Genomic DNA, 26,377 nt, shown 5'->3' on the forward strand with positions numbered 1-26,377 from the left:
CTAATGACTAGGCTGAAGGCAAGTGTGTGACTCACTCTTTATTCAAACAGCACTACTGCAGTTGCCAGTAATGCCCATGTGAGTGAGGAAAGTATTGGTTAGCAAAGTCATTTAACATTTCACGTCTAATGACACTGAATCACATTAAGACTGTGCTGTACTATGTTACTTGATGTCACTCTTATTTTTGTATCTGTATTATTGACAATAATAATAAAGGAATGATAATAAGTTTTTGCAAAGTGAATTCTATACTTAATTGTGCAACACGAGAGTCTAATTCTTACTATCAAAATGAAAAGCTTTCTCTGATAATATCTTTAACTTATACTTGATATGCTTTCTAACAGAGAAAAATAGTTCTTTGGAAAGATCCATCCAACAAATCTATAGCCTGTGCAAAATAACATAAAATGCATTTGTGAGAGAATCATTTTTGCTTTAATTTGCTCCCTGATCATCATATAGCAATAAACAGACATAGAACGTTTCCTAATTATTTTCTGGGTTGGGTAGGGGTGAAAGGGAAGAGCTGGAAAATTAGTATATTAACTCAAATTTCAGCACATAATTATTCAAATAAAATTTTAATGATTTCAGTTCAATACAACTGAAAATGTAGTGTATTAAAGGGCATTTTCTACTAAATTTCAAATTACAGGTTGTGGGCCATTGCTGAGCAGGAGTGTCATATCCTACTGAGTATTCAACTTATTAACTAAGGTGATTGACATGGTAGGAGGTGGGGAAAAACAATGATCAGCTCACAGAATTTGGCTAAGAAAGGAAACAAACAAAAACAATGCAAATAATAATTAAAATAGCACAGGTATTAGTAAAATAAAAATATAATCCCAAATATCCATCTCTTAAATTACTAGAAAAAAATTACAGGTAAAATTACAGCAAATACTGTCGTCACAGATTTGGGTAACTTTATTTGCATTTAATAGTGATTTTTAAGTCCTATAGCCAATGAAACCATTTTAAAAAGCACTATGAGGAATGCAAATTTAGATGTCTATACACTTTTCTTAAAAAAAAAAAGCTTAAATTTCTGAATGAGCAAGATTCACTTTTGCAGGTAGAGGTCCTGCTTCTTCATGATCTTCACCTTTAGATCTAACAACCACAAGAGAAGAAGCTGGATATCTGTTTAGCTTTTGTTCATTCATGAATTCCAAGTCACCATAGATACTCAGCTTCTGCAAAAAACAATCAATGAACATTAGCAATTTGGATAATTAGGAACCTCTCCAAGTAAGTCTTCAAATAGCAATTTAATCTGTGGGTATTTGGTAAAAAAAAAAAAAAATTTCTATAAACGTCCTCAAGAATGCTTTTACTCAAAAGTGTTACAGATATGTGATTCAGTTCCCAGTGGATGGCCAAAGAAAACTCTTCCACATGTGCTGACTTAAAATACTTAGAAGTTAACAACTGAGCATCAAGAAAAATTGCTTAGGTTTAAATGGAGTAAGTGTGGTCATACAAGAGCATGGATTCTGGATGTTTGATGCCTTAAGTGATCAATTCCTTTAAGATCTTAGCTCTCCAACCAAGTGGTCAAATGATTTGGGGTAAGTTTCTCTGCTACTAAATGTTGTAAATTAACATATATGGAAAACAGTATGTACTATTTTAAAAGGCTGTGAGTAGAACAAAGAATGTACATGAAATACTTTACATTGATAGAAGGGTCTTCATAAACATATAAAAGCTCAAATTATTACTAACATATCCAAGAAGATAGATACTAAAATGAAAGAATGAAAGCATAACACAGAGTCAGTGCAAATGTCATAAAACTCACTGAAATATAATGGAAATGTCTAATATCTTTTGAGAGTAGGTCTATTTAGATATAGGTCTATCTCCTAAAGGAAAAAATAGAAAATGAAAAGTTTTTACTAACAAATGGGATAGATTTTGTTGTTAATGCATATGGCAATAAATCTCTGATTCTGTAAGTTAAAAACTGAAGTGCTGACATTATTGACAGGGCAACTGACTATATTAAAAAGACAGACTGACACAGAAGTACCTGATGTTGGAAAGGTGCTTTTAGAAGATGCTGAATAAAGAGCACCTTCAAAAGTTTAAGTATCTACAATACCAATACATGCTACAACATGGATGAACCTTGAAAACATTATGCTAAGTGAAAGAGGCCAGTCACAAGAGATCACACATATTGGTCGTCTATGGCTGGTGAAGATGCTTGGGAGGAAATGGGGAGTAACTACTAGTATGAGTTTCCTTTTTGGGGTGATAAAAATGTTCTAAAAGTGATTGTCATGACGGCTGCTTACTTGAACACATTTCAGACGTGGTCTGCTGTCTACTGTTTCAAGGCAATAACTATCCTGCACCAAGGAGGTGGCCCAGTACCTGACACTTTTCCAGTAAGAGAATATTTTCAAGACAAATTCAGTGGTTGATGGATTGGACATGGATCTGATACACTAAGACCTCCTTAAAACCCAAATTAACATGTGATAATTTGCTCTGGGGCACAATGAAAGAAAAACTTTCACAACTCTATTTAACATTTAAAAACCTTGAAACAGCAACCAGGAACTGTTTAAATGATTTCAAACATCTATATGGAAGAAGCTATCTAGAAGATCAGGGAGAAAGAGTAAAATTCGTGCAGGGAAATGGATGGGAGCATATGGATAACCTCTAACCAGTATGTTTAGTGATTCTGTGGCTACTCTGTATTCTCAAATTACTAATCAAATACAAGGGTACAATAGAGGTGTTTTCAAAAGTGTTACCTTGGCAAGTTTATTGCTCAAGTATCCTTTATGAAAAAAATTACTTAAGGAGGTCCAGCAAAAGTAAAGAGGAAATCAAGAAAGAAAATAACATACAAGAAACAGTAGCAACTGAGATGACTTAGAAAATAGGAAGAAAGCCAGAACAAAACAAAAATGGGTTCCATTAAGCAGAGATATATGGAAGATTCTCCTGGGAACACTTTTAAGTAATTCAGGTTTATATTTGCCAGTGTTAATAGAACCAGTGTTCTACTTTGAATATTTATATAATCATAATACTGTAAATGCTGCCTAGTGGATTTTAATTTTTCAGATCAACCTATGAAAGTATATATACAGAAGAATGAGTATATTTTATTGTCAAGGATCATAATAATTAATGAAAATTGAGACAGTATGAAAAGGGAGAAGGAAAGGAGTAATGAGGAGCCAACAGAAATTTGTAAAGCACTCACTAAAAGTATACAAAATAATAATATACATTATAAAAACCAGCAACTGGGGGCTTCCCTGGTGGTTCAGTGGTTAAGAATCTGCCTGCCAATGCAGGGGACACAGGTTCAAGCCATGGTCCAGGAAGATCCCACATGCCACAGAGCAACTAAGCCCGTGCACCACAACTACTGAGCCTGTGCTCTAGAGCTCGCAAGCTACAACTACTGAGCCCATGTGCCACAACTACTGAAGCCCGTGCACCTACAGACTGTGCTCTGCAACAAGAGAAGCCACCCCAATGAGAAGCCCGTGCACCGCAATGAAGAGTAGCCCCCGCTCACCTCAATTAGAGAAAGTCCACGCATAGCAATGAAGACCCAACACAGCCAAAATATAAATAAATATATTTATATATATATATAAAAAAAAACCCCAAAACCCATCAACTGAAGAGATGGAAGTGAGAGACAGTATAAGGGAACTAAACTCATCCTTTAGTAGGAGGACATCAGATAATGTCTAAAATTGATTAAAAAAAAAAAGATAAAATTTTAAAATGGCAACTGCTTGGAAAAATTTTTAAAAACTATTAACTGGTTTATCTGAGAAGTGAGGAAGAGGAAGTCAATTTTATGTCACACGTATTACTTTTAAAAGTTAAAAATAAACTCAATTAGTATGTATTTGGGCTTCAGGCCTGCCTTTGCCACTAACCAGTTATGCAATCTTAGATGTACATATATCTTTTCTAAAACTCATTTTCTTAACAGAATTTAGATTAAAAAGCTATGGCATTTACATCGTTTTCTGATTGTCTCTCTTGAGACTTAAAGCTTCTCAACAGAAAGATTCTTGGTCTTTTTTTTTTTTAGACAAATAATTTTTATTATAGTTTAAGACATGTTTCACCCTACTTTTTAAAAAAATTAATTAAATTAATTAATTTATTTTTGGCTGCATCGGGTCTTCGCTGCTGCACGTGGGCTTTAACTAGTTGCGGCGAGCAGGGGCCACTCTTCGTTTCGGTGCACGGGCTTCTCGTTGCCTTGGCTTCTCTTGTTGCGGAGCACAGGCTCTAGGCACGCGGGCTTCAGTAGCTGTGGCTCGTGGGCTTTAGAGCGTAGGCTCAGTAGTTGTGGCGCTCGGGCTTAGCTGCTCCACAGCATGTGGGATCTTCCCTGACCAGGGATTGAACCTGTGTCCCCTGCATTGGCAGGCAGATTCTTAACCGCTGCGCCATGAGGGAAGCCCCCACCCTACTTCTTGAGTCGTTGCAGCCTTTAACATTTAACTTTGTTCCACCTTCATGTTATTCTTCATTGTACCTCTAATCTCTTGAACAGGGCCTAGCACATAATATGTTATCCATAAATGTCTGTGATTTACTAACATGAATGTTATTTGAAGTCTTCTAAAACCTTTCTTAACTAACCATTTCAAAACAGATGATTATGGTCTTGACAAATAAGAAAAAAGGATGCAAACAGATAATGAGATAACACTGAGGCAGCAGTTATATTATTATTTGTTGCTTTGGCAATTTTCTGAGGCTGCCTGGTCTCTAGAAAGGAATATCCAATATTGCTGAACCCTGTTTTTATAAGTCAGGTTTGACCTGCCTGACAAGGGCCACTATGAATGACAACTCTTTATTATCTTAAATAGACAGCTCAACAAGAGAAAAGCATTATTTCATGAAGTTTCAAAAAAACGACATCATAAATGTGAAAGAACAGGGAAAAACAGTGGAGAAAAAAAGGATCAAAATCTTTGTAAGTCACTCAAAATGATACTGCTTTAAGATCAACAAATGCCAACTCTTCCTGGCATTACTATCAAATGGTATATGATGAATACCTACTATATACAAAACAGGCTAAGGATAAATTATTTCAGAACTTTCCTAAATAAAAAAAATAAAGCTGCTCATAAGTTTCCAAGACCACATTCCTGGCCCTTATTAGCACCATTTTAAGCTTTATTTGTAGTGACTGAAAAGGAAGTTTTTTATATTTCATGTTTGAGCTCAAGGTACCAGGTCCATACTGAAGAGAAACATTCTCTCAGCAGGTTTATGATTTCCTATAAACACATAGGATTATATATATAAATTATATAACAAAATATAAATAACATTGCTCATTGCTTATATTACTTAACATGGAGTCTCATGTTACTATGGAGAGGGGTCAGAAGTAACTTATGTTCCAATAATAAAATCAATGAAAAGCTTTTATGAAAGTAAAGTTTAAAATAGGTGGCTTTTGATTAAGAAAATCTGAGTAACTTTCCTAATGCTAAACTGTCAGCTACTTTTACAATAAATAAAGGAGAAAATACCAGGGAAGGAGTATTTACACTGCTATATTTTACAATAAGAAACAAAACATTAATATTGAAATAGTTTATACAGCTTGTTTTTTCTCCTTTTTGTTTTGGCTGCGCTGTGAGGCATGAAGGATCTTAGATCCTCTACGAGGGACTGACCCCACACCCCCTGCAACGGAAGCATGGACTCTTAACCACTGGATGGCCAGGGAAGTCCCAGTTTATACAGTTTTTTTTTTTTTTTTAAATATATCTTATTTATTTATTTATTTTTGGCTGTGTTTGGTCTTTCTTGCTGTGCACGACTTTCTCTGGTTGCAGCAAGCGGGGGCTACTCTTCATTGTGGTGCATGGGTTTCTCACTGTGGTGGCTTCTCTTGTTGCAGAGCGTGGGCTCTAAGCACGCAGGCTCAGTAGTTGTGGCTCACGGGCTCAGTAGTTGTGGCTCGCGGGCTCTAGAGCGCAAGCTCAGCAGTTGTGGCACACGGGCTTAGTTCATCCACGGCTTGTGGGATCTTCCCGGACCAGGGCTTGAACCCACTTTCCCTGCATCGGCAGGCGGATTCTTAACCACTGCGCCACCAGGGAAGTCCTATACAGTTTTTAATTGTGAAAAGAAATCCACTAAAATGGCAATATGAAATAGTTCTGGATGAGTGATTTTTTTTCCTGCTTCTTTATATATAACTTTATAAATTCTATACCAAGTATATAGAATTTTTATAATTAAAAATACAGTTGAGGGCTTCCCTGGTGGCGCAGTGGTTGAGAGCCTGCCTGCCGATGCAGGGGACACGGGTTCGTGCCCCGGTCCGGGAAGATCCCACATGCCGCAGAGCGGCTGGGCCCGTGAGCCATGGCCACTGAGCCTGCGCGTCCAGAGCCTGTGCTCCGCAGCGGGAGAGGCCACAACAGTGAGAGGCCCACGTACAGCAAAAAAAAAAAAAAAAAAAATACAGTTGACAAAACATTATTACTTAGCTAAAGTGTGGTTTCAGACACAAAGTAAAGCCTAAAAGCAGTGAATTCAAATGAGTGTTTTTGATATATTTTTCTAGAAAATGTACCTTAGGAAAGCATAGGCTCTTTGAGGGTGTCACCTTACTTTTGATTGTTAAGGACAGGAAGAGTTCTAGAGAGGGGAAAGAAAGTGACACCCATATGCAGATACCAGGAGGGAATGTAATAGCTGCCAACAGGACTCCACGTGTGGTTCTGATGCTTTAGGCTTTATGATCCAGGGGCCTGGGCATATGTGGGAACAACGAGGTGTTCTACAAACAACTTGGAAATAAGGGGAAAGAACTTCTCACAGAATTAAAGCTATACAATCAAGACAAAATTTATCACAGCAGAGACAACATCTAAAAGGAAGAAAAAGACCAAGAGTAATCTGAAAGGGAGGGACAGATTCCCAGGTCTGTAAGATGTAACCAAAACCACGATGTGAAGCACTGTTATGTCTAAACAACACCAGAAGAGGAGGTCAATTCCATAAGTCAACTAAGGAGATAAGAGAGGAAAAACTATGAAATGTCCATCTAAGAACTGTTTCAGTAAGGGAGTTTGAGCATCCTGGCTCAAAAACATGAAACATGTGGTCCCAGTGGTGTTCAACTTCCTAGTGTCAAAAGAGGTTACACAGAAGATGAGCTCCTGATACAAGTAACATAATCAACTTCCCTAGTGATGACTCCAGGTTAACTAAAAAAACTTAAGGGTACTGGCTTTGGAGTCAGACGACCTGGGTTTAAATTCTGGTTCTACCACTTACTAGTTATGTGACACTGGGGCAATAATACATTCTCTCTTTCAGTTTTCATATCTGGAAAAGAGGATAATAATAGCAGCCATCTCACAGAGTTACTGAAAGGACTAAATGAGCTAATTCATATAAAATGCTTAGAATGGTGTCCAGGAGAAAGTGCTCAACATTAGTCAGTAGTCCTGGGAACCAGAAGCCAGGTAGTGGTGATTTTATCAAGGTAAATTCCACCTGAGGCCAGTAATTCAAGCTTTCCAGGAAATAACCACACCAATCTCTACGTGTATCTTTCTTTTACAAGGGGCATCCTAGAAGTAAAGAGAAGGAATTGTGCTAATGGAAGGAATAAAGTACCACAGTGTCAATAAAGATTTACTACTCTGCATTTGTAGCTTTGTTGCCATGAGGATTTAGAGTGCATGGGGCAGTTCAAAAGCAAGTAATAGGCAAAGGCAATCCTATGTAAGATGTATAATTTCAACTTTATCAGGAACAATAAAATGATTAAAATATGGATATCAGAACTAAACAAGAACATAAATAGGTAATTAGCAAGAGGATGTTCAGATCATATCATAAACAGATGAGTTCTACAGAAATTTACCCATTGTCTAACACTTCCACAATTCAACGTTCTTCCCAATCCTGTCTAACTTTATTCATTTGGTTTAATTTCCTAATTTAACTTCTTTTAATCAAGTCAGCTGCTTACAGTCCTTCCCTGATAGTAGCTTATTCTTGTCTGTACCTGGGAATATTGTCTACCCTCCTGTCTCTGCCAATCCATACCATTCTTCAAATTTCCCTCCTTTCTTCTTTTCTCTCTTTTTCTTTTGCATTCTGGAGGCATATGAGAACTAAAGTTTATTTCAGTTGGATCTGATGTCAATAGAATTTATTATCTTATGTTTAGTTATATAAATAATTTTCCTTCCTTGAAAGCTAAGCTGAATCATCAAATTAGACTTTTTTTTAAGAGCTCAAAAGTCATTGCTTTTATTTATTTCTATTTACTTATTTATTTAAACATCTTTATTGGAGTACAACTGCTTTACAATGGTGTGTTAGTTTCTGCTTTATAACAAAGTGAATCAGCTATACACATACACATATCCTCATATCGCCTCCCTCTTGCGTCTCCCTCCCACCCTCCCTATCCCACCCCTCTAGGTGGTCACAAAGCACTGAGCTGATCTCCCTGTGCCATGCAGCTGCTTCCCACTAGCTATCTATTTTACATTTGGTAGTTTATATATGTCCATGCCACTCTCTCACTTCGTCCCAGCTTACCCTTCCCCCTCCCTGTGTCCTCAAGTCCATTCCCTATGTCTGCGTCTTTATTCCTGTCCTGCCCATAGGTTCTTCATAACCATTTTTTTTTAAGATTCCACATATATGTGTTAACATACGGTATTTGTTTTTCTCTTTCTTACTTCACTCTGTATGACAGTCTCTAGGTCCATCCACCTCACTACAAATCACTCAATTTTGTTTCTTTTTATGGCTGAGTAATATTCCATTGTATATATGTTCCACATCTTCTTTATCCATTCATCTGTCGATGGACACTTAGATTGCTTCCATATCCTGGCTATTGTAAATAGAGCTGCAATGAACATTGTGGTACATGACTCTTTGAATTATGGTTATGGGTATATGCCTAGTAGTGGGATTGCTGGGTCATATGGTAGTTCTATTTTTAGTTTTTTAAGGAACCTCCATACTGTTCTCCATAGTGGCTGTATCAATGTACATTCCCACCAACAGTGCAAGAGGGTTCCCTTTTCTCCACACTCTCTCCAGAATTTATTGTTTGTAAATTTTTGGATGATGACCATTCTGACTGGTGTGAGGTGATACCTCATTGTAGTTTTGATCTGCATTTCTCTAATGATTAGTGATGTTGAGCATTCTTTCATGTGTTTGTTGGCAATCTGGATATTTTCTTTGGAGAAATGTCTATTTAGGTCTTCTGCCCATTTTTGGATTGGGTTGTTTGTGTTTTTGATATTGAGCTGCATGAGCTGCTTGTAAATTTTGGAGATTAATCCTTTGTCAGTTCCTTCATTTGCAAATATTTTCTCCCATTCTGAGGGTTGTCTTTTCGTCTTGTTTATGGTTTCCTTTGCTGTGCAAAAGCTTTTAAGTTTCATTAAGTTCCATTTGTTTATTTTTGTTTTTATTTCCATTTCTCTAGGAGGTGGGTCAAAAAGGATCTTGCTGTGGTTTATGTCATAGAGTGTTCTATGTTTTCCTCTAAGAGTTTCTAGTGTCTGGCCTTACATTTAGGTCTTTAATCCATTTTGAATTTATTTTTGTGTATGGTGTTAGGGAGTGTTCTAATTTCATTCTTTTACATGTAGCTGTCCAGTTTTCCCAGTACCACTTATTGAAGAGGCTGTCTTTTCTCCATTGTATATTCTTGCCTCCTTTATCAAAAATAAGGTGACCATATGTGCATGGGTTTATCTCTGGGCTTTCTATCCTGTTCCACTGTTCTATATTTCTGTCTTTGTGCCAGTACCATATTGAAATTAGACATTTTTTCTAAAACAAAAATCCTTTACCTTAACAGTATGTTTCTTGAGCCAGTTAAATTTTAATTACCAAGAAAGTCAAGACAGTTTTCCATCTCTCTCAGGGTATATCAGAACACATTACTCAAAATCAAAAGCTCTAACCTTGCTGCTTCTAAAGCAGCAATTATTCCTTAACAGTTGTGGCAATGTTAAATTTAAAATTTTAAGTAGTTACAAGTCTTCTTTCTTATATATCACCTTAGAAACTGATGTCAATGGGTGTTTTTCAGTCTCAAAGATCTAGGGAGAAGAGAGACACTGTACTCAAGCCAGCCTGCATACACTGGTCATTATGGTAGTTAGCACCACAGAAAATTGGAAAGTGATTCTTATGCTGAGAACCTGTAATTCTCATATGTGCCAATCTCGGTGTGTGATTAAAACCATCAAATCTTTTCTCATTCTATTAGTAGAAAGGCTTTGCGTTCGTAGCTAAACCAATAAGGCATTAAAAAAAGTAAATCATATGGCTCAGTCTTCAAAAGGTCTAAGAGTTAGAATTAAATTTACCTCAGAGGGAACATACTGCTCCACAGCTGTAGCAACGGTTGCACAACAAATCCAGAGCAATACCATCACGGAGAGGACAAGAGTCATGGTTAAAATCCACCCGGAGTTACTGGGGGAAAAAAAAAAAGAAATCAACAATTACTTATGTTACATAATATAAAAAATAGGAGGCTCTTAACAATTACAGGCAATCAATCTTGTGTACTTAATAATATAATTAAAACTTTATGTGTACTACCTTTAAAACTATTTTAAAAAACATACTTAGAGAAGAAAATATTATAATAGCTATTATATTAGGGTGATATGATGTCCTTTCCTCCATTACTCAAGTTTCTATAACATGGCTATGTTACTTTTATACATTAAAAAATCAGACATACTGGCTATCTGCTAAATATATGAAATTAAAGCAAGTTACTGTTAAGGGTATTTTTTAATTACTAAATGAGATAAGGCAAATCAAAGTGTCCTATAAACTGTACAGTGCTACACAAATGTCATATATTATTTTGCAAGGTATTAAGATAATACTTGCTTTAAGAAAACCCAATATTCCAAAGAATTAAGGTACAGAATAGGTAAATTATGAAATGATCATTTGTTTTATAAATGGATTCACAACAGGCTTCCAGAAGTTAGCTTCTCTACTACATTTCAAATATTTAACTTAGCACAATTTACTTGAATTTCAACTTACAAGAGCATATCTACTATGAAGCATTCTGTATCCATTAGCACATATCTTAAAAAGAGATAGTTATATTTTTCTTATGATTAAAATATCTTAGGGTAGAAGGCCGGTTACAAGAATCAGCAACTGGAGTTTTTTCCATAAGTGCCCTATTGTTTGCTAAACTATTGATTAAGATTTAAAGAACAAGTGAAGCTATTTTTAAAATGTTAGATTTAAAAGAATAACATAAAACATGACAAAATGTTAAAAGGCAGTAAGGCATCAATAAGATGCTAGGTAATGCAGTATTAAGGATAAACTGTAGGGAATTCCCTGGCAGTCCAGCGGTTAGGACTCAGTGCTCTCACTGCCGGGTCCCCAGGTTCAATCCCTAGTTGGGGAACTAAGATCCGGCAAACTGCGTGTCGTGGCCAAAAAAAAAAAGAGTAAACTGTAACTTAAGATTAGATAATTATTTAGGTTTCATAAAACTTATCAAACTGCAAGAAAAATCCAAAATACTGAGAGAGAGAAAAATTGCCTTTTTTTCTGTACAAGGTCAAAAGCAAGTTTAGCAATGAAAGGAAGGGAAAATTTAAATTCTCATTTTCTTACCCAGTCTTTAAAGAGTTTATTCAGTAAAAACTATTAATTTTTAGGTTCTAATATAACCCTACTGATATCTGATAAAATCTCTCAAGAAACTATTTCTACTCTAAGAAATTACAGGAAGCATGTAGTGTGGACTACTTAAGTGTTACACTTGAGACAGAACAGTCCACTAGAGTATATACACACTTGTTCACCTCTCGACTCAAGTGCTTGGTCTGGTATCTGACACAGAGTAGATAATTATCACCAAGTGCTATGGCCTACTGTCTCTTTCTCTCTTTTTTTTTTTGGCGAGGGGTGAGGGGTGGTTGCAGGGAGAGGCTCATATCAGAACTCCTTGGAAGAGTAGAAGCATGCATACTTTGATAAAACCCTCCTCACCCTCAGAAGGCCTGATATTCCTTCCCAGGAGGGCACAAGGTAACAATTACCCTCGCCTGCCCACTTTCCCTTGCCACCCTTAAGAATCCTTGGCATGGGTACTTCCCTGGTGGTCAAGTGGTTAAGAATCCGCGTTCCAATGCAGGGGACGCGGAGTCAATCCCTGGTCAGGGAACTAAGATCCCACATGCTGAGGGGCAACTAAGCCTGCATGCTCTAGAGCCCGTGCGCCACAACTAGAGAGAAGCCCACGCCGTAACTAAGACCCAACAAAGGCAAATAAATAATTAAATTAAAAAAAAAAAAGAATCCTTGGCATGGAGATGACACTCAGTATAGAACACAAAGCCCTCCTCTATCTGTAGCCCTTATCTACCTCCCCTAGCCTCCTGTGTGGCCATATAGATAAAAACAAAAATCCAACCCCCAAACCATTCAGACACACAGTCATCCCTTGGTATCCCCAGGGCACTGGTCTCAGGACTGCTGCCCCCTCCCATACCAAAATCTGAGGGTGTTCAATTCCCTTATATAAAGTGGTGTAGTACTTGCATATAACCTATGCATATCTTCCTGTATACTTTAAATCATCTCTAGATTGCTTACAATATCTAATAAAATGTAAATGCTATGTAAATACCATTGACCCTTGAACAACATGGATTTGAACTGTGTGGGGCTACTCATATGTGAATTTTTTTCAATAAATATTAAATTAAAGCTTAACTGAGATGTCTGAAGAAGCACATATCGTAACATAAATCAAAGACTCCCAATAAGAACAAGGATGTTTTTGTGCTGTGAAAAAAACTACCCGCTTGGGTTTGATTAAAGTAGTACGAGAATTACCTTTTAAACGAACTAAAATATCCAAAAGTACAACTTTGGATTTGGTAGGGAAAAGGTAAAAGGTAAAAAAAAGTTTTCTACTTTTGAGCAGCTAATATAACTTTAAAATAATAAAAAGGACTGCATCTCTCTGATACAAGCCAGATTTTATCTCCTATATGCATAAGTGAAGATGAATACATACAGAGAGAGACATCTTAAAAAACCATCACGTTCTCCATCTTCAAGATAGTTCCTATGTGCTTGTGAACTTCTCATTTGAAGATCTGCTGAAATAATAAGGTACAAGTTTATGATATCCTATATTCCAAAAACTAGTCTCAAATGACTGGTTTTAGATATATACACTGTACAGATATCCAGCTGCTTTTGTAAATGTAATCTGACATATTTTATAATGAATGCAAGTTCCTCTGGCACATTAAAAACTAACTGGATATTATACAACATTATGAATTTCCTATTTTACTTTCAAATTTTTATTGACATTGATGCTTTCTGTTTAATTATATTTCTGAATGTAATAATAGAATTTGGTTTGTTCAAGTCTAAAGTTAAAGATGGCCTTGTGTTATGTACTGTCATTACCCACCCACCAAAATAATTAAAAAGTTAATAAAATCAGTATCTAAAATAAGGTATGAGCTAGCACATTTTAAAAGGTAAGCAGGTTTAGCCTGATGTTTTCTATTCCTATAAGTTTAAATTCACTTCTAGCATAGAAATAAAAATAGAATAAAAACATATTTTCAGGGTAGTTTCACTATTTGGCTAGTTTGTTGGGAGATACCAGAATTTCTCATTAGTTCATACTCAAAACATCCTTCAAAGCAAACTAAATGTTTTTAGAATAGTGATTCTAACGTGTGGTCCCCAGACCAGCCGCAACAGAATACGGGAATTTGTGAGAAACGCAAATTCTCATGTCCTATCCCAGATTTAATAAATTGGAAACTTTGGAGGTGGGGCTCAGAAATTGCTTTAACAAACTCTACAGATCTTAATGCATATTAAAGTTTGAGAACCACAGTTTTAAAAATTATTTATTCACCTTCCATTAGTGTAAAAACAATCATACAACCAATTCTAACACCATCAGATTTGACTGTTAATGTTTTTAATCCCAAGCTACTTAAAATAAAACTTACAGGACATTTTGCTTAGTGATGGTTCTTTCAAATTTGTAGGCTCCTGCTCCAACTGTGGTGCATACTGGATCTCTGGCTTAGACTAAAATGATAATGAAAGCAATTAAGTCATTTGTACTTCTTCTTAAGTTTTCTCAGTAGGAAGTTCTATAACATATCATCTCTACAAAGATTCAAATTGAGAAAAAGTAACAGAAGTATGGTATAAAAAATAAAACATGTTAACCACAATATATTTTAATTGCACTTGCTAAACATTAGATCCAGTGCCTTGCAAAGAAACAGACTTCTAGCATCATCAAGAATTTAGTCAGTTTAATTTCCTGACAACATAAAAAAAAAAAAGAAAAAATTAAAAAAAAGAGGGACAAACTACAACATAGTACATTAAGTATCATACTATGCAAAACTGAGTTCTAATTCTGGTTGATCAGGAATAATTTAGCGGACTGCCAAAATTTCTGGTTAAACGCATATTATCTCTATTCTTTCTCATCTGAAACATTCCATTCTTCCCTAAGTATGAGTAATTCATAAATTATAGCTCAGTGCTCCATACTTTACATCTTCTATGTAGCACTGATTCTCTGGAGTGGCGTTTTCTCCATCATAGTCACACTTAAGTTGACATAAAGAGAGGAACAGAGCTAATCTCACATCTAATCAGGAATGAAGGAGGACTCCACTCTGAGAGTCAACTTAAGCTTTAACTTAAGTAGCTTTCAGACACAGAACTTATTCATGAACTTAAAGAGAGAAAACTCCTTCTGTGTTTTACATATTACCAAATTAAGTATAGGGTACCCAAGACTCAGGACGATCTTAAAAATCACAGACTAGCCTTATAATAAGCCACTCAATTGGCAATAATAATTAAAAGGTTTACTTTAATTATTACCTGAGAGAAAAGCATCACAACGTAATTTCTTGGCTGGTAAGTTTGAGGAATTTAACAACCAAATTAAAAGGAAGACAGCATGGTAGGGTGGTATATGAGCCTTGGAGCTAAAGTAACCCAGGTTTGAAGCCTAATTCTGTTACTTACTGGCAGTGTGACCTTAAATAAGTTAGACTCACAGGTTCCTCATCAATAAAATAGTGATAATACAACCTCATGAAGTTGTTTGAAGATTTGAGATAATATATGTAAATGCCTAGTACACATGAACCTTCAAAGACAGCAGCTATTATTATCATATCACATGGTAAATAATGAGGTAGGAGAAAAGTTACCTCTCTAGAAGGCAATATGCTTCTTCAACAAGCTCTCTTATAAGAGTTATGAGAAAAAGCCTATTAACAACTGAAAATTATGTTCTATTGCTTTTCTCTAATACCATATATATAAATACACACCATTATTTATATTCAAACTACATTAATTTTTCTTATGTCTCATATCTAGAGGTTTCATTTTTATCAATTTAACCACTCTAAAATTTAGCAGATTCAGAGTTCTTGTAAGATAAGGAACAACAGGCTTTAAATAGGTTTCCAATGGGCAGAGGGAAGGGTAAGTCACATTGGGTCCTGATGCCCAATGTTTTAATGTAGGTTAGTAAGTAATTATTATTTGATGATAAATATTTGTAAGGGACTAAGTACATGGCTCTATACTAAGACATTCATTTAAGACATATACATTACTACTGTCGGTATTTAAATGAATCTATGAAGCACAGTCATCACCTGAAATATAACTATTTTTCCATCATCAGCTTGAAGATAAAAAGTCCACGAAGAGGTTATGAAGCTCTGTGCAGAGTCCATCATATCACTCCAGAATGACCTTACCAGAGTTAGAGGGAAGAGTAGATGCATTTTTGGCATCAGGGACATGAGCTTAAAAAAAAAATTAAACCATGAGAAATATATTATTTTTTATATATGTATATTCAAGAGAGCAACATAATCAAATCCTTATTGGGAGAGAGTATAAACCATTAAGTGATTCTACCACAGTCATCAACATTAGAGTAAACTCTTCATTACCTATGCAAATTAACTATGAGAAGCTTAAAATCCCAGGATCCTTTAACTTGCGACCAAACACACTTATAAGCTACCTGTCACCTCTATCAAAATAACAGGCTTTTGAATTAGGTCCAAAAATGTGGAGAATCGTAAGATTTGATTAAATAAGGATTAGCAAGTCCTCAAGAGGTAGAAGGGGAAGGGACAAATCATACTACTCTCATATTTAATGCTTTCATGTAAAATAAACCATGCTATAATGAACACCAATGGGAAAAAAAAGAATATATGCAAAAAATGTGAGGTATCTGTTAACACGGCAGAGTGAGGGAAGTATTTATGGGCTGACTATATACAGTAAGCTACTGATGAGATTTTTACATTAATTGGTATCACCTCCCCTCCAATTCTAACTTCTTGACTTATTTAGCAGCAGTGGGCCCCTCTAGAGCACAAGTATGGGATACAACTTGCTGAACTCTAGGGATAGCTTTGGTTCTGCTATATTCCAAAAGAGAGGCAGTATGGGGTATTTAGAGAGAAGAGTTTTTAGAATCAGAAGATCTGTATTCATGATCCAATTTTCCCACTTAATAGCTGTGAAATCATTCATTGATTAGTTCACTAAACAAGCATTTGTTAAGATTATAAATTTTAAGATTTTTAAACCATGTGTGTTTATTTATCACTGTATATCTGTGTTTAATCTGTATAGGACAGAGGTGAAACACAGAGTGAAACATGTGTATGGGGAAAGGCACATAACCCAAACTGGGGTCAGAGGTGGTTAAGAAGGCTTCGCAAAGGACATGACACCTGCCCTGAGTCAAGAGGATTCACTGAGCAGATGGGGAGTAGAAGGGACAGAGGCAAGAAATAATGTCATATTATAAACATTTAGGACTGTTCGGTATGTACATAATTAAGAGAAAAGGAAACAAAAATGGGTCTTAAAAATTAGAAATTATGTTTAAAGTTACTCATAAGAGAAACACAAATTAAAACTGTAATAAAAGTTGTACATTGCCAAGGACTGGGAGGAGGAGGAAAGGACAGTGACTGCTAATGGGTATGAGATTTCTTTTTTTGATGATGAAAATGTTCTGGAATTAGGTAGTAATGATGGTTGCACAGTTTGTGAATATACTAAAAACTACTGCACCGAATATTTTAGAAGGGTGAATTTTATAGAATGAATTATACGTCAATTTTAAAATCTGATACAAATTCCATGGAGGGCAATTTTGCTCTATTTCTCAAAATTAAAAATGCATATACCTCTTAACTCAGCAATTCTACTCCGGTGATTTTATTCTATAGATATAAATGTGAAAAACGTGCAACATCATTCATAAATTAAAAAAATTAGAAACAACCTACATGTCCACAAGTAAGGGACCACTTAAATGATACACCCATACAATGAAACATGTATGCAGTGAAAAAAAGTGAGTAGACATTCTTTATTTCTTATATTTTAGAAAAAAAAGAATACATGTATTCTTGTATATATATAAATTACCTCTGCATTGGTAACCCTGGCTACATTAATGGAGCAAAATGGAGTGGCTAAGAGATACAGGAGTAGGAGACTTTTCACTATACAGCTGATCCTTGAACAATGCAGGGGTTAGGGGTGCCGAAATCTGTGTATATACACAAATTATTGTTGGCTCCCCATATCCGCGATTCTGCATCTGAGAATTCAACCAACTGCAGATCATGTAGTGCAGTAGTACTATGGGTCAACTGTATACTTTTTTTTTTAACCTTTTGAGTTTTGTACCATGTGGCTGTACTTTCTATGCCAGAGTTAATAAAATTAAAAAACTTTTCCCAGCATGTTTGGATAGAGTATGAGGGGTGGGGAATTATAAGAGATGATATAGAAGAGGTAATCAGGAGCCAGGCTGTGATAAGTGGTTTGGACTTAAACCTGTATGTAATGGGGAGCTACTGAAGTATATAAGATAGGAGAATGACATGACGAGATTTCCATTTAGAAAATAAATATCTGGACACAGAAAATAAATATCTGGACACAAGACTAAAGGATGGACTAGAGGGGGCTGAAGTGGGAAAATAGATCGGAAGTTAATTTAGTAATACAGATGAGAAATAATGAGGATTTGAGTTAAGGCAAGAGCAGATGGGATGAAAAAAAGGAACTCTCAATTTTTCTGAGCCTCAGTTTTTTCATATGCAAAATGGGGATAATATTGTCACTGGACCAAGAAAAAAACCAAAATGAGATTATAGGTGTGAACATACCTCTTAACAGTAAAGAATTACACAAAAGTAATTAAATCAATTGACTTTTCTATTTGAAAACATATAATTTGTTTGCTGAAGACTAATTATAAAATATAACACTAAAATAGGATCATGTGGGCAATATACGTTTCAATACAAAGTGCGATCTAAGCAGGCATTTCTGAAAGGCAGAATTGTTTCGTACTTGTTCTTGTCTCAATTCAGCGAATGGCAGCTGATTCTGGCAACCAAGGTGACAAGCATATTGCTCATCAGATTGGGAATATGCTTCTGTACATGCTGGAAGAGAAAAACAGTCAAATTACAAGAAAAAAAAGAGAACGAGAGAAAGAAAAGGGAGAGAACATTGGCATCTTATAAAGAAATTTTATAAAGAAATTTATTATACTTAAAAAGTATTTCATCAATATGAATTTCCACATTTGGTAATAGTAGCAAATGTATTCTTTTAATAAAACCCCATTATCTTCTGCCTTCCACAAGTCAGATCTTCCAGGTATAAATCTATTAATTACATACTCAGGCTCTGGCTACATGATGACATTCATATGAGGTGATCTTCATAGCTAACGTTTGCATAGTGGAAAAAACACTGAACTGGCATCCTGAAATTCTGGCTTCACCACTTGTTGGCTGTGTATGTGACCTAGGTGGAGCTGTTTAACCTCTCTATTGATTTCTATATGTCTAAAACTGAACTACCACCACCTATTTCATGGGGTTGAACAAAATAATATACTTTAGTAATTTACACAAATATATGATATTACTGTTAGGAACTGAATCACTTAGTTGAGAAGCAAGGGTATTCACATGGCAAGGAAAAATAAAACAAAGCAATCAGTCTAACATCCTAAATTCTGAGAAAACTGAACTTAGAAAATGTTCTACAGCAGGATTCTAAAGTTGGAATGAGTCTCTACCATATATACTCTCTTCGTTTAGTTCACTAGAGCCATTTCTTTCCTGTGATATAACACTTTACCACTATAACAATTTTATTTTTCTTTCCACCCAGTCATGCATTTGTAATATACTTCCCAAAGGTGCTAGATAATAAACTGAACCGCATTATGCACATATAAAGATGGCCATTTAGGAGACTGAGCCATAAAAAAAGTTTATGATATCACAGAAGCTAAATGTGAGTACTGGCATAGTGATAGGGAGAAAGGTACCTCCTGCTACACTGAATAATCAGTGTAAAGTAATGAATGGAGAAAATTCCATTACAGTTCTTTAAAAAGCGAAATGTCAATTTTGTCCTGATTACAGGTTTATTTTATTAAACACATCACTTTTGGCAAAAGGTAAGAATAGTGGTTTAAGAGACAACAAAACTCTGGTTACTTCTTTTATTGGCATGACCCACAAAGAATACACTATTAAATACTGAGTCAAAGGCCTGATTCAGTAAAAAACTTGGAGCTAAGTCAACTAGCCTATGAATGAAAGGCTTAGGAAAATTATACCATCCATTGAAAAGGTAGTGATGAATTACAAGAAGCTTAATTAGTATTGCATTTGTCTAAACCAAATGCTTACTTAAACAAAGGTGTCCTATCCACGGCATAAAATAAACATTGCCTCAATAAATAGATGAAATTTAAAGCCCATGAAATTTCTAGCAGTAGCTACTAAAAGTTTAACTTCATAATAATTAAAGTATGCTGGATGAATAGCTTAAACAGTATGCCTGTCATTTTCTGAGGAAAACACATAAAAAGCATAAGACAACTCAAAGAAAACACCAATGTTATATACTGCTGATGTCATTAGCATAGCATCTTACCAGATTCACATTCCAATTTGGTCCGATTTAAATCAATTCCATCATCCACAAATTGACAAATTGAAAACAGCCTGCAACCTCTCTGACATGCGTACAACTCCTCTTCCTAGGGAGTTCAAGAACAGGGAGGATTACCAAAAACTAGCACTTTTCCTTCAGGGGGAAAAAAGGTCAAAAAGAAAGCAAAGTTAATAGGGTTTATTATAATTGTTCAACGAAAGATTTATGACTGAAAGAGAGAAAAATGAAAGGAGCCAGGTAATACCAAGACCTTTGCCATACAAAGAAGTTTTAGTTCTTTAACAGTGACATCCAAAATAAATAAATAAACTAACAAATAAATAAATAATAAAAGTGATATCCAAGAAGCAAACCTAGTCACATTTTGGGGGGAAAAGTTGAAAATAAAAATAACAGTGACATAATCAGAACTTTAATAGAGGTATAAATGAGTAAACAAGTACTTTAGGGACCAATGGTGTACTTCTGCCACATAAATATTTATACGAATCATCAGGCTTATCAGGAAAAGTATCACGACTAGCTTCACATGGCAAATAGTGCCATAAAGGCCCCCACAAAGTGAGGTATACATCTAAAAAAATGCTTAAATGAAAGGATTTTTTAAAACTTGGTTTACCTGAACTGAGAACACAAACAAGGCCAACATGTGACATATGGGAAAGGCCACTGGAATCAGTCAGACTTGGAATAAAACCTTTTAGGTCAGTGTGTACAAGTTACTTTACCTATCTAAATCTCAAAAAGGAAATAAAAGCTATAAATTATCTCCCAACCCCCAGTGTAGTGCCCAGGACACTGAAGGTGCTCAATAAATGGTAGTAGTGTTAATCATAATAATTGGTTTTAAAAATAGAAAACAACAGTTATAAGCATCATTGTATATGTGTGAGAGCTCAAGATAGGAAAGACTCTTCATCGCTGGAAAATGTGAACTGCTTAATAAGACTAATGACAACGTCTTCAACAGGCTTTTCCTTGGTTAAATGTATAGTATTTGAAACAAACCAGTACATGTGGGGGAGCCCCCTCAACTTACTGTGTAGTTCACTGTGTACAAACTGGCAGGCACCTAATAAGGAAGGAAACAGCATGTGCATATACCAGTTAGCAACCAACGGAATACAAAGGTATGCATTTCTTTCCAGCAGGATTAGTAAAATTTATGTAGCAGCAACAATCCATTAAGAGGAAATGGCTGCAGTCTAATATTAAACAAGCTTTATTACACAACTTTGAAGGTAGTGCATTTTTGGACTTCCGTTCTAGCTGCATTTATTGTTACGGTGAAATTGAAAGAGTTAGCAATTAAAATAAATTTCATACCTGAGTAGCTTTTGCAGGCTTTGTAAAACAGTGGAAGAATTCTCTTACATCTTTGGAGCACCACATATTTCCTTATATTGCATAGGGGAAGCACGAGCTCATTAGTATGAGCTATACTGCATACCATTTCATTTCAGATATGTTTTCATTTGTTAAACCAATCCAATAAGCCCTCCAGTACCATTTTCAGAAGAGATTGTAGCATGGTGAAAGAGCCTAGGTTCAGGAATTAGCCCTGGTTAGAAGCTCAGCCTCACCACTTATTCTGTACAACCTTGGGCAAGGGACTTAATCTCTCTCAGCCTCAACTCCTTAGTTGTAAAACAGTGACAATACTCATATGCCAATCTTGAAATATGATGAGGATTTTATTTTATACTTTATTATTTTATTTATATATTATCATATCTACAACATCATTAATATTATGTTATACTAACTAATAAGTAGACATAACATTAATAATATATTTCATGAGCACACATAAGTGCCAGGCATGGTGCTAACACTTAATGTATCATAGGATACCTGGCACAGAGCAAGCACTCAATTGGTAGCTATTAAAAATCATAACCTTATTCCAACTGTTTCATGTTCTAGATAATATTTCATGCCCTATGTATCCAAAGTGACTGGCAAGCTTATATAAAATAGACCTTCCCTAATTTAGAGCACAAGGATATGGTGCTCCCCACCAAACTGAATACTAGCTAAATAATTAGAAGGAAACTTAATGAATCCTCCTTAAAGAAGGAACCCTACTATCTATAGATTTTACATGCATATACTTATCCTGAGCTAAGTCAGGCTAACTATTCTCCCTCTTATTCAGTATTACTAATATACTGTATGTACCAAATTGGTTTTATGACATTGGGCAATGGAAATAACTATCTATTGCCATGTGTTAGGCACTGTGCTAAGAGTGCCATGTATACTATCTTTAATCCTCACACTTGCTCTGCAAGGTGTGAGGTGTTTTTTGTTGTTGTTGTTTTGTTTTTTTTATAACTGACAAAATGAAGTCATGATAAGTTAAGTAATCAGCAAGGATGCACAGATAGTAAAAGTGAAGCTGGGGGTCTTCCCTAGTGGCGCAGTGGTTGGGAGTCCACCTGCTAATACAGGGGACACGGGTTCGAGCCCTGGTCCGGGAAGGTCCCACATGCCATGGAGCAACTAAGGCCACGCCCCACAACTATGGAAGCCTGCACGCCTAGACCCCGTGCTCCGCAACAAGAGAAGCCACTGCAATGAGAAGCCCGCGCACCACAAGGAAGTGTGGCCCCTGCTAGCCGCAACTGGAGAAGGCCCATGTGCAGCAACAAAGACCCAACTCAGCCAAAAATCAATCAATCAATTTATTTTAAAAAAAAGTGAAGCTGGGAATGGAACCCAGGTTTGTATAGTTCCAGAGCCCACACTCCGTTAAAAAATGACCAGGCTAACTCTATAATTATCTTTGTTATTAACATGACTTATGTCGCCTACATTTAGACCCAAACAAGTTAAGCAATTATACTTTTGAAGAAAGTCAAAGGGTAAAATATAATAATTTTAAGTATCTACTTACAAACAAGTAAAGTATCCTACTTTCTTGCAACAAATAATTAATTCTGAAAAAGAGTCATTAAAATGAGAGTTCTAGGGCTTCCCTGGTGGCGCAGTGGTTGAGAGTCCGCCTGCCGATGCAGGGGACACGGGTTCGTTCCCTGGTCTGGGAAGATCCCACATGCCGCGGAGCGGCTGGGCCCGTGAGCCATGGCCGCTGGGCCCGTGAGCCATGTCCACTGGGCCTGCGCGTCCAGAGCCTGTGCTCCGCGACGGGAGAGGCCACAACAGTGAGAGGCCCGCGTACAGAAAAAAAAAAAAAGAAAAGGAAAAAAAGAGAGTTCTATCTGCCAGTCACAAATACCAGACCAAGAGAGGCTAGAGGACCTTGTAAATTCATCTAATTTCTTATAATACACCCTGCTTTTTCCTGAACTGTAAAGCACAATAATTTGAAGGAGGACTGACAGACATCAGTGAAATAAGTAAATTAAATATTTGTAATAATACAACTTTATTAATAGAAGGCAGCATAATACAGCCAGTTTTAGGACTGAATTCCTATTACTCCACTACTTCTTGGCTATGTGACCTTGGGCAAGTCACTGAACCTTTCAGAGCCTCGATTCCCTCAATTGTAAAACCCAACTTTGCAGGGTGAGAATTGAGGATAATGGAGGTAAATCTCCCATCATACTGGCTAACAGAGCACAGACAGTTAATAAATTTTAAGGCCAGGACACACAGGGAGCCAGATGATTTAGAGTTCCTGGGAAGAACAGCTTTACTGAATAAGTAAAAAACACTTAGATATCACATCAATTGTTAGAAAGTAGTGGATATTATAAAAATACCTAGAGGTTTCAGAAATGTTTATTCTTTTGAATTGTTTATTCTCTCAGCATCTGTATTCAAATAACTACAAATTTGCTAGGAAAATCTCAGAAAAAAACAAAACAAAACAACCAACACATCCAAACACTAGAAAAATACAAAATAAGCCTCTGCCCAATTCCAGGACAAATCAATATTAGTTTCCTCATACAATCCTCTTACTTATGAGAGGTCTATAAGAAGAGAAAAAAATAATGTATCCAGGAGCAGTACACATGGATTTGAAAGTCTGGAAGTCAGAATTCCTCATTTCTCTCTCTTGACTGCTATATTTGTCTCTGACTGAAAATCTGATAATCCCTTCTCCCACACTTTTTCTTGAAAACTGATCATCTTCAAGCAATGTAAAATCCAGCAGTAAACAAACATGCAGGCAGTGATAGCATTTAGAACTTCAGAATTTCAAAAGCCTGAAAGCACTTGCCAATAAGGAACATCCTAAATCTGTCACTTTGTAGTTTGAGAGAGCAAAGAGGGCTAGCCACACACACAGGCATACAGCATAGGGAAGATGAAGGAAAAGCAAGGGCAAAAAGACCAGGAAAAGCTCTCATAAAGAAAGGCGGGGGAGGGAGGATGATATACCCAAATTATATATTTGGAAGGGTGGGGGAGTCACCACGCAATTTAGGATGTTGAGTCAACAGTTCTTTAGAAGCTGCAAAACAACTCGATTCGTGGAATGGAATTAAAGGAAAGGCAGCACCTGAGGGCGGACAAGGAGGGGAGGAAGGGTCACTCTGTCCATAAGTTGTGATCCCCCTACGAAGGGCAGTCTCATTTCTTTCCCACTCCACTTATTCCCTCTGTCTTCTGCTGCACTGAATGGTTAAGTTCTCTGAATGCAGCAACCTAACTGCTTTTTCTCGAAGCCATTTCAGTCCCAGTGTGAGCGCCTTGTACAGTTACTCAACACAGGCGGAAAGCCCTTCCTGAGCGTCTCCCAACTCCTTGATGTATTTCATACTATTGGTGGAATTGTCTACTTGTTTGACTCCAGGAGCAGACTGCAGGCTCCCAGACCAGAGAGGCGCTCAGGGAACAGGGGTTAAGAGTTAACATTTTGTGGGCTGGCGTATCTGCAACTGCCCCCCTCCCCCCGCCGTCCCTGGAAGGTGAGGACCCCGCATTAATCATCTGGATACTCCTCCCCCTCCAAGTGTTCGTCTCCCCTGCTGCCCCGCAAGGCCCCAGAGGAAAGGGGTCGTGTCTTGCTTATTTTTGTGTCCCCAGCCTATTAGAGGGTAGGTGCGGCACAAACTTCCGGTAATTACAGCAGAAGCGCGGTGCGGGTAAGATTAGGGGAAGAAAACAGGAGCCACACAGATGGAAGACAGCGGTTGAAGGGTGGATTCAACAGTCAGGCTTCCAGAGCCGAAAGAGGTACGGGAGAGCGGAGAGATGGGAGGCCACGGAAGGGTTGTAGCCCGGTTTGGACGGGCCCTACCTTGGGGTAGGTGTGCAAGGGGTAGGTCAACTGACAGGCCCGGTGACAAGACGCCGTATCACCCAAGACCGAGTCAAAAGCTTCAGCCGAAGCGGTCCCCGAGCCTCCGGTCAGGGCCATAGTCAGCAGCAGCAGCAGCGGCGAGAGCTGGGCCCTGACCCAGAGGCTCCCCGTCGGCGCCGCCATTTTGTTTGCCTCTGTCACAGCACCTCAGCTTGTTGCTGTTTTCTTTTCAGGTTTCCTCCTCCTTCCGGGACCAGCCCCTTCCCAGTCCCGCGGGCCGCTGCTTCCGCCTTTGCTGTCCTCTCAGCTCCGCCCTGACCCGCCCGAAACTGCCGCCTCTCGCCCCACCTCTAGGTCTACGAACTTATAGATTGGCGAGAGGAAGTGGGTCCAAACATCGCGACTACTATAGCGAAGCGACTCCTTAGCTTCGCGAGGCACGCTGGGGCATGTAGTTCTTCTTAGGCGGGAGGCGCACGGTGGGTTGGGAAAGTTGGTCTCGGAGAACTACAGCCGCACTAGGTGCGCCCGAGCCCGCCCCTTCGCGGTGTATTCTGGGGAATGTGGTTTGGTTCACAACCACCCCCTCTACCCCGCTGACGGGCGTCGGTGTCCTCCCGGCTGGCTGAGCCTCTAACGAGGAACTGCAGCAGTGGAAGGAAGCATCGGTTTAGTTCTGACCCCCAAGGTCTAGGCTTGGGCCCTCAGCGGGTGCGTTCTGGAGAGGCCCAGCTGCTGGCAGGGCTGCTTTTCCTGGTGGGTCTCACCCCACATGACATCGTTTTCAGGCTTCCCCTTCCTGGGCTCCTGAGTGCTGAGGGCAGAGGAAGGTGGTGGTTCCCTTTGCTCTGGGATCAGAGCAAGTCAGTCGTGGTTAGGGTCCTTTGACCACGGAGTAGTTCCTGGAGATGACTGGTTGCTGTGAGGACCCTTCTGAGATCTGGAGGAGGTTGTTGGTTATTGGTTACTAGGGGAACCCTTGGGGTTGTGGCTATGGTGCGGTAATTAAGACAGCTTCATTGAACCCGG

General features: G+C 37.5%; 1 protein-coding gene across 3 annotated transcripts; it reads right to left on the reverse strand.

Annotated features, from left to right (window-relative positions):
• Positions 1–913: 913 nt before the first annotated feature.
• On the reverse strand, positions 914–25,531 carry TMEM59 (transmembrane protein 59; the record flags this gene model as incomplete). Of its 3 annotated transcripts, XM_079696601.1 has the most annotated exons (9): positions 914–1,205; positions 10,401–10,509; positions 13,103–13,187; positions 14,067–14,148; positions 15,756–15,908; positions 18,499–18,593; positions 20,107–20,212; positions 21,167–21,199; positions 25,346–25,531. In XM_079696601.1, 9 exons carry the CDS (start codon positions 25,529–25,531, stop codon positions 1,050–1,052), a joined length of 1,005 nt encoding a protein of 334 aa, XP_079552727.1. In that variant the 3' UTR covers positions 914–1,049. The 3 variants fall into 3 exon arrangements, with proteins under 3 accessions (XP_079552727.1, XP_079552729.1, XP_079552728.1); XM_079696603.1 differs by lacking the exon at positions 21,167–21,199 and having other exon boundaries at positions 13,103–13,184; XM_079696602.1 differs by lacking the exon at positions 21,167–21,199.
• Between the last annotated feature and the right edge of the window lie 846 nt (positions 25,532–26,377).

This window comes from Hyperoodon ampullatus, assembly GCF_949752795.1.
Source record: "Hyperoodon ampullatus genome assembly, chromosome: 2".
Lineage (NCBI taxonomy): Eukaryota > Metazoa > Chordata > Mammalia > Artiodactyla > Ziphiidae > Hyperoodon > Hyperoodon ampullatus.